At 36.0% G+C, this 9,891-nt stretch overlaps 1 protein-coding gene across 1 annotated transcript in view; it reads left to right on the top strand.

The window, feature by feature from the left end:
• Positions 1-4,810: 4,810 nt before the first annotated feature.
• LOC753819 (extracellular serine proteinase) overlaps positions 4,811-9,891 on the top strand; it is a 16,765-nt gene continuing 11,684 nt past the window's right edge. The window contains exons 1-4 of the mRNA XM_030974747.1: positions 4,811-4,853; positions 7,397-7,509; positions 8,481-8,597; positions 9,695-9,891. The exon at positions 9,695-9,891 is cut by the window's right edge and continues 43 nt beyond it. Of these exons, the coding sequence (XP_030830607.1) occupies positions 7,399-7,509; positions 8,481-8,597; positions 9,695-9,891 (425 nt within the window). The 5' untranslated portion in view covers positions 4,811-4,853; positions 7,397-7,398. The remainder of the gene's footprint in view (positions 4,854-7,396; positions 7,510-8,480; positions 8,598-9,694) is intronic.

The following is a 9,891-nucleotide window of genomic DNA, read 5'->3' on the forward strand; positions in this document are numbered from 1 at the left end:
TCAGCCGAACAAAGCATAAAAAACCAACAAAAGGGTAAAGTTTTAATTAACAAATGGTTCAAGTTTAATCAACGCCACTTTAACCAACATTGAGCAATTTTGGTTAACTAATAAACGATTAAAGTTTGTAATCAACCACAGTTTAAATATTAATCAACAGGCCGTTGTCTAAAGTTTAACCCACAGTTGCGTGATTCATATAGTAATCTGTGGTTGATTAAAATTTTAACCAACTTGATTAAAGTTTTTATACTTGTTCTAACAGAGTGCAGTCAGAAACTGCCAATAGAATAGTATACTTTCTACACTAAACCTCAAAAAGTTATCAATGTCGAGGCTTGGAAATCTTAAAATGTGACCAATATTGATTATAGAACTGTACTGTGCTTATTGATTCATCAAATTAGCTGTGCATCTTAACACCTAATAGGTATAGAATATCTCTCATTCGCCTCTGCCTATACACTGTCGGCTTGGAATCTCTGACATCAAAGAATCAAGGTACTGTAATCATTTAATTGTAACATTCTTTCACTGGTAAAAGATGTTTTCAATTATTAAGGTTAGTTTGAACTCTTGCTGCAATACCTCCTTGATTTTAACCACCTCTGCTCTCCACAGCTTGGTAGGATGCAGAAAAGCCCTGCTTAGAAACACTGCTATCACTTTTGAACACGCTCCTGCCAGTACTTATCAAGCTACTAGGAATGGTGCTACCACACAAAGTCGCTAACACAGGATCGCCCGTGCTTGCTCCATCACATCTTTAGAGGATGTACCTTATATATCTACATTTCGTACGTTGCTTGACTATACATCGATTCCTACCCTGTTTACTTCTAGTACGGTTGTATTTCTTTTGCTTGCTTGGAAAGCAAATAACATCCTAGCCCCTTTTTTCAAATAACCATGTGATACTTTAAAAAATAATATAGGCTTCAATTGTATATAACTGTTGAGCTGTACTCTTAATGAAAAACAAAAGTGTTTTTATATTTTTGACGTCTTTCTGAATATGTTTGCATTTTTCTTTCTTAATTGTAATGCGAGACTATCTCTAATGCACGGCCATTCGGGAGAAAAGAAGACCTTAATACATTTTTAGAGAAAGATCCAGATTCTTGTAAATCTCTGTCGTGATTCAACAAATTCAGGTATTTTAAAAAGAAGCTCTATAACTATGCGGTGCCGCATACTAATCTTTGCGCAATTTCTCGTATTAATTCGAATTTGTTGTGTCGGTAACGATACAATACAATATTTCGACCAATCAGATCGCTAGATTTCTAAGAGGTATGTAATCGTCATTATATAAATTATGAAAAAAGGAAACTACCCCCTTTTACTTCAAAAGGCTATGAATATCTGTTTTATAGCCAAACAACACATGAAAGAAACAAAACAAAACAAACAAACGAACGAAAAACTAAGAAAGAAGTTGTGAAAGCTGACTTAAAAAAAAAAAATATCGAGTATAAAGAGAGAAACTAAAGAGAACAATTACCTTGAGCGAATCAAAGCCACATATATAGTGGGACTCGATATAGAAATCTTCAAAGAACAGGTACACTACATAAAATTATGACGTATTATGACGCGTTAAACCGTGGGTTAAACCTAAACCTCCCTTGTGAATACCAAAATAATGACCCATGGTCTAAAGCTCGGTGTTATGACGTATTATGACGCGTTAAACCGTGGTTTAAATCTAAACCTCCTTTGTGAATTCGGGCCAATGAAGAATATTATCTAGTTACTCTAGCATGCAGTGTCATTTCAAAATAGTGTCAATTGCAAGCCATTTTAAAATTCTTTCTGATTGGGATCAGTTAATTGGGACCATCGCCTTTCCACGTCGCCTTTTTAATTCTTCGCATAAGAAACGTAATACACTTTAAAAACTATGATTGTTAATTCTTGAGATATTTGTCCCACTCATCATCCACTTTCCATTTTTTGTTTTCCTCTCTCTCTCTATGTCTCTTTCTGTCTCTTTGTCTGTCTGTTTGTCTCTCTGTTCTCTCTTTCTCTCTCTACCTCTATCTCGCTGGTTTCCTCTGCCCCCCTCTTTCTCTTTTATCCCTCTCTAGATTAAAATATCAATTATTTAATGCTTATTTCTGTTCTTTGTGTAAGTTTGTCTAAAACAAAGACACATGTCAATACTCTCACAATTATTGAGATTAGTTATCAACTTGAATTCGGTCATAACAAAGATAAGGCCAAATGAATATCGTAATGTGTCAATATTTGTCCTGGCTAATGGTACGATATGATTATGATAACAAAGTGGTTACTAGAGACATGGACCCTAGATGTAATACCACGAGAGGATTTCGAGGCATGTAAGAATAGGTCAAGGAACTCTTTCCTTCCTTATTTGTATTTAGAATATTGATTTCGTATTGCTTGATAGCTATATTTGTGTTTTATGGAAAATTTATGTAAAACTATTAGGCAATCAAGCTGATAATTCGTTTATTCTGTTAACATAAGGGAGGGGAACATATACAACAATATATGGAAGAAGTGAGAGGTGGCGCGTGCCTGGACATGGGCTGCAAAAGAAAGAATAAGAGTCGATTGAACAGTAATGGTTTAAATACGATATTTAGACATACATCTGCATACTATTACGTAAATATGTGTATTAATATATCTAGGTGAAGTTGTTAATGGGAACTAGAAGTTAGCACAAGTGCTAGTCGAGCCTAGTTCCATTCTTTGGCAAGATTTTTTCCTGTTAATTTGTTTATACATATGAATGTAAAACTTGTTTGTTTTGTATTTACATATATTCAACAAAATAATACAGTATCATGTAACTTTTGTACATACTAAAATGAAAAAGAAAAAAAAATAGTTTAAGTGTTAAAGCATTATAATGAAAGAAGACAAATCTTTGAACAAATAAAATCATCAATGTGTTCATAAAAATGAAAAGGGTGTATTAATGAAAATATTATCATACAGATGTGCGTACATGCACAAATCCTTTAAAAGCTTAAGGAAGCTATAATCGTTAACAAGCAAGTGTATACATAGGAAGACAAGTAAAATAAAAGGAAAAACAAAGAGGGGGGGGTGGGATTGAGCCCACGTCATTTACATAGAAGGTAGGTGGAAAGATGTCTCCGAAAAGATAACCTCGATGTTTTTAATCTAATTTCATCTGGGAGATCATTCCATAAAGAGTGTCGTAAAACACCTTTTACCAAATCGTACATAAATGTTGGTACAAGAAGTTCATGAAGTTGAAAAATATTTGAAATATTTAGACTTTGAAAAAGAGCTTTGGAATCTGTACTAAGTGGACTGAATGTAATTGCTCTCATTGCCATTTTTTGACTTAAATATATACAATTTAGATTACTTTTGTAAGTGCTCCCCCATACTTCTACTCCATAAGAGAGGTGGGGCTGTATAAAAGCCTTATATAATAACACAAGTATATTCTTGGGAACAAAATGTCTCAGTTTAAATAGAATACCTACTTTCTTTCGTATGCATTTGTTTATTGTCTGAATATGTTCACTAAAGAGTGGTGGCCACAATACCAATAAATCTACTAGCATAGTAATTGACCATAACATAACATTTTATTTAAAAAAAAAAAAAAAAAGAGTAATAGTAATAATGATAATATCATGGGTTTATATAGCGCTTGTCTCTAGCGCTTTACAGGTACATGTATATTATTATCCCCGTCATCGGATTCACACTTTCCCCCACATAATGTACGCACACAGAGGGGCTAGGGAGGAATGCATGGGAAAGAGAGCAAGGGGGGAATTAGAGAAAGGAGAGAGAGAAAGAAAGAGAGAGAGAGAGAGGGGGGGGGGGGTGAGAGGGTGGGGTGGAGGGAAGGGAAAGACAGCGACGGAGGAAATGGGGAGAAAGGAGAGATAGGGATAGAGATAGAGAGAGAATGGGGAATGAGTGTGAAAGGGAGGGAGAGAGAGAGAGAGACAGAGAGACAGACAGAGAGAGCGGAGAGAGGAAGTAGATGAAGAAGAGGATGACGAAGAGGAAACAAAGAAGGAGGAAGAGAAAGAGGGAGATAAACCCACACAGTCATGTGAGAGAAATAAAAGTTTATGTAGCATTAGTAGGAGTACAAATAAATAAACAAGTAGTGCATGTGCTAGTTATTTGCCCTACTTTTAAATATTTTATTGTCATTTCGCATTTCATTTTGTCCTTCGTCTAATTGATGTTATACAGTCTTATCTTATTTACTTGCATTACGTAGCCTGCAAACTTGAACGTGTGACACATTAATGTGCTACCTGGTGTAATTGATTATGAGAACCAGAACATCTGAATTTGAAATTAAGCTATAAATACGTTTACTAGTGTCCAAATCTCACAATTTCTTTCGGTTTTCTGTACGAAGCCAGCACTGATCTCCAAGTTACATCTACCAGTACTAAACCAGTAAGTTATATTCTTTGAAGGATTTGAAAATCAAGATTTTTAATATACTTTGATTGATCGTTGTAATACTTGCTTACATTTTCGTAATGTATCCAAATTTAATGCATTAGTCTTTGTGAAGTACCTCAATACAAATTATTTCATTCACCTGATAAGAATAATAATATTTCAATAGACAGAATCCAAACTGCATACATTAGTTGTTGCAAGGTAGGACAAACATTATGGCTTGACCTACCTAGCAACACTTAATATATGCAATTTACATTCTGACTATTGAAATAATTTTATTCTTATGAATGAAATAATTTATATTGAGGCACTTTAATTTAATTTGGTTACATTACGAAAATGGCCTATTCTTTTGTGAGCATGTGCTGAGCTTGGGGAAGTAACATACACCGATGTATTTGCAGGTATTTGAGTTTTAATTCATTTTTTTCAGAAAATTGCAGTCAGCAACATTTATCATGCTAACTATAAAAGAGGCTCTTTTGATTAGTGATGAAACGTTGAAATTGATTCTGTTCACCCTAACACCGTTTATCACATAATATCACCCATTTTTGTGTATTTTCGTGTACTTTTTGTTCTCTATTGCGCCTCAAACACATTAGTCATGTGAAGTTGGAGCATTACAAACACTCTATATTATTATTATTATTATTATTATAGGAACCATCACATTCAGATGTCAAAATATACGATGTTTTTTATTATAGCCTGCCGAGCTAATAGCACTTGCCTTGATCATTTTCCAAAGTATGAACACAAATTCTAAAAAACGTGTCTGAGAATTCTTCATACAGAATATTGTTTTACCGGCTCTTAACACTAATCATATCATGGACCTACTACAAATGGACACTGATCGGTACATATCCATGCACCTGATTCCAGTGGCGGATCCAGCCGGCGGGAAGAGGGGGGGGGGGGGCCCAATCCGTGAGACAATATTAGTTGCGACTCAACCACCGGTGAATAAGCGGGGGGGGGGGGTGGGGGGGTGGGGGTGGGAGACACTTTTTTTGTCCAATTTTTCAGGAAATATTTTACCCCGACTCAGCCAGCCGGTAAATAATTAAAAAAAGAAATTGCTGTTGTTGACCCGTCAGCCCCCCCCCCCCTGGATCCGCGCCTGCAGAGGATCCAACTGGCGACAAGGGGGGGGGGGGAGCCAAATCTTAATACAAAATTTAGCGTCGACTCAGCCGGCCGGCGAATAAGTCGGGGGGGGGGGGAGAGCACCTTTCTTATTTCCCTTTTTTGATCGAGTTTTGGAGGAAAAATTTTGCGCCGACTCAGCCGGTCGGTGAATCAATTATTATTATTATTATTATTTTTTTTTTTTTTTTTTTTTTTTGGGGGGGAGGCGCTTTTTTTTTTTGTGTTTTAAAAAAGGTTAACTTTACGTTATTATCCTATTTTTTTAATCGTTTTGGGGGGCTAGGGGGGGGGGCCGGGCCGGAAAAATCGCTACGTGGATCCGCCCCTGCCTGACTCTGTCAAAAGTATCAAAATGACATTCCAAACATGCTTCCAAGCTTTGATCTCATCACGACCGCCGCCAGTAAAAAGCACATGTACATAATGCTGTATAAGATTTTCCACAATTTAACTCCAGATTATATGCAGAATAACTCTTTCACAAAGAAACCAATTATGCCCTAAGAAATGTCGATAACTTAGTCTTGCCCAAACCTAAAACTAATTATTGTAAACGAACATTCTTTTATCGCGGATCTAAATTGTATAATGAATTACCGATTAACTTACGTAGACCGAACACACTCAATCTATTTCGGCATGGCCTAAATAAATGGATTCTAGATTTTGATGTATAAACTTTTGGTGTAAACGGGGAGGGGGGAGGGATGGTAACAGTCGTATTCATAATTATTGTGTTATAGAGGGTTTGGGATGGGGTTGTAGATAGTGCGTTTGTAATGCTATATTTTCGTAATATTTTGTGTTTTATTTCTATGTTTGATTATTTATGGACCTCTAGAAAGAACAGAGTCTTTTTGACAATGGCTCTAAATAGAACTTTCCAGCCGTTTTTTAATTCTTGATTTGTATTATATTTGTAAATTGTATTCTTGTATGTATTTGAATTGTTATACGGAAAATAAAACCAACCAACCAACCAAGTCAGCCATACAAAGTCAAAACTGTGCCTTGAAGAATCTACAAAATACCTGCGCAAAAGAAACTGAACCGCTTAAAATCACGGAAAAGCATGTGCAGTTGTGGAGTACATATGAATATTGATGTATATGAAATTTCAAAAGGAAATTAGAAGTAGTTTACAAGAGAAACCTGAAAATTTGGCTGTAACACAATGATTTTAAACTTTCATTTTAAAACTTATCCTATCCATTTCAAAGGAGTAGAGGGTAGTAGGACAGTAGAGAATATGTATTTTTCAAAGTTTGGCATATCCATATGTATGTCCACCAGTGTCCACTTGTTTAATAATCAATCTAACATCACACAAATTGTCATAATTTGGGGTTCACTGCTCCTCTAACTGGTCTGAAGTCACGATACTTTTCGATGCAACAAAGTCTTCTACAAATTATCATTATTTCGCTCACCCTTAAAAACTTCATTAAAAAAACGTGCCAGTGTGCGGACCTTGGACAACTAGAATGTCTCCTCCTATACACCGCACCCTTATTCCGCATCCCCTCTTTTCATATTCAAATTTAACATCTTCGACGTAATGGAATTGAATAATTCCGTCACGCATACCAGATAACATTATTAGTGTTCCCACTTATTGCCGTATAAACAACATTTGCCAGCTATACGATGTAACGCTGGCAAATACATTTCATCACCATCAGAGGAAAAGTAACAGGTAGATTTTACACAAACTGCATGTCAGTGAAGCGACTGTGAAGAACTAATTTTCAGCAATTTATCCTGATGTATGTTATGTTTATTTGATTGATAGAAATGAAAGTTCTCCTAGTCGTTCTCTTAGCGACCGCTGTAGCTTCGCAACTGATTGCGCCATTGATAACAGTTGATGAACCCATTCCCGGGCGTTATATCGTCAAACTCAAGGTAAGAAAAATTAATCTTCTAAACAAGGGGAGAATTTTAGAACATGTTTTAAAAAAAATTATAACGATTTTTATAGACAATATTTTGTCATTTTTCTACCATGGCCATCTCTTACTCAGCGTTTAATTTTCCTGGTTTACCTCTTTTTTCTGTATGTCTTATTTTGAGCATTCATCCCTCTCATCTTGACATTATTTTTCTTATTAAACATTTCACCCCTAATTCAATGCAAATTTATAGGGAAATGGGGGGGGGGGGGGAGGGAATCTTGCGACCATTTTACAAATACACCACGAGCAATTTTCGTTGCTGGATGCGGAAGGGCACCCAAGGGAGACGTAACAATAATGCTTTGCGGTGGGTGTTGTTGCCAGTTCATTTACAATTCTATCATAAGAATGAAAGTGACAAATGGCAAAGAATTCAGACAAATATATGATTAAACATCAAGCTATTCAAAGAAATATGAGTTTTCAATTGTGGAAGTATAATATTTAATTAAGGTTCTGTCTAAATTTAAAGCTATCATTTAATTTGGACTAATTGAGTTTTGAGTCCCAAAGAACCAAGTCAGTTATGTTGCACACAAAATATTTGATAGAGTCCAAAAGCAGCATTATCTAAATTAAAATACATTAACTAAAAGCAACATTATACTTCATACCTTGTCAACTCTGTCATTGGCTTTGTGAGATTTTGTTCGCCAAAAAACGGCATAATACGGATCGAAAAAAAACTTTTCAAAGAATGTGTGATGTCCCGAAAACAATAGTGAAATAATGTAATTTCCAATAGTAAATTGGTGAACGTTTTCTCAAGTTTTCAAAAAATGTTACGTCTAAAGTAAGCTCAATATGTCATGCACATAGATAAAATAACGTAGAGTGGATACAACTACTTGAAAAGAGTAAAAAATATTTTCTTTTTTAATTGAAACAATATTCATGAACCAACATTTTGCATATGTACAGGAAGGACGGAAGTTGGATGATGTCGCTTTCAAACTAGATGGCGCCAAAATTCTACGCACATACAAAAATGTGTTCAGTGGATTCGCCGCCGATCTCAGCGATCGTCTGGTTGAACGAGTGAGTATATCCTCTTTATTACTGCATGATGAACTAGTATTAGCTTCTTTTTTTTTTTTTTTTTTTTTTTTACTGACGGTCAGAAGGCTTTACGGCCTTTTCGAAGACGCACGAGCGCCGTTCGAATCTGACATTAACTGTTTGCAGTATCATATCGTGCTTTCTAAGGAACTCTTTTACAAATAGCGAAGGGCCATGAGTGCAATATGGTACAAGAGGTAAAAGATAAGAGACGCTCTATCCAACGAGGAGAAGCCGAGTTGAATAGAGCGTCTCATCTTTCACCGAATGCAAAATCTTGTTCCATTGCATGAATAAAGACCATTCACTATTTGTTTTATACAACACCTCGGACGGAAATTTAGTTTTCCTAGAGCCTTGTCGAAATCTCAACGAGTTTTTTCGTTTTTTATCGATGAAATTACCGATAGTGCGAGTAAACAAGTTGTTCACTCGCACTTTAAAATGGCGCCTATGTCAATAATGATGTGATCGCGCAGCGCAGGCTGTGACGCAACAATAGATGCGCATCCGAAAACATTGATGACGCAATGTTTACTCGCAAATTAAAATGGCGCCTGGAGAATGATGCTGTTTAACATTACTTTTAACGCATGTCATGTGATTAAGAATTGACCAATCAGTGTTAACATGAAGTTCAACATAACGCTTTGCAATATCTATATAATATCTTTATAATACGGCCTTTACAAAGACGCACGAGGGCCGCTCGAATCTTACATTCACTGATTGCAGTATCATATCGTGCTTTTTAAAGAACTCTAAACGTTTATCACTGTTAGAATGAAGCCCGACCTAAAGCTTTTCGATATCTTCATCCTTTTTTGTGTATAATGACGACTCAAATTTTCTTCATAAGTTAGCTTTTGTTTTCCTCCGGATTCCTAAAAAACTCATATTCAAATCGCACAAATGACATCATTTCTCATTAAAACAAAATGTAAGTCATTTTTATTATTAAGTCTTATTTAGCCCAAGTAGTCTCGTGAGTCATTGATAAATACTGTAAACGAGAGCTCTGGATAAAACAGATATATCATTTCAAGAAAGGGTCATGCATAATTGTCAATTTTCAGCTCCGTAAATCTGATGCCGTTGAATACATCCAAGAAGACGGAATAGCATACGCCAGCGCAGTCTCATCATGGGGGCTCGATCGCATTGACCAGATCAATCTCCCACTCGATGATACCTACAACCAAGTACTCGGAGACGGTGAGGGGGTAAGCGTGTACGTCCTCGATACAGGAATCAATCTCAACCACCAGGACTG

This window comes from Strongylocentrotus purpuratus, unplaced genomic scaffold (genome assembly GCF_000002235.5).
Source record: "Strongylocentrotus purpuratus isolate Spur 01 unplaced genomic scaffold, Spur_5.0 spur5_scaffold_7, whole genome shotgun sequence".
In the NCBI taxonomy this organism is placed as follows: domain Eukaryota; kingdom Metazoa; phylum Echinodermata; class Echinoidea; order Camarodonta; family Strongylocentrotidae; genus Strongylocentrotus; species Strongylocentrotus purpuratus.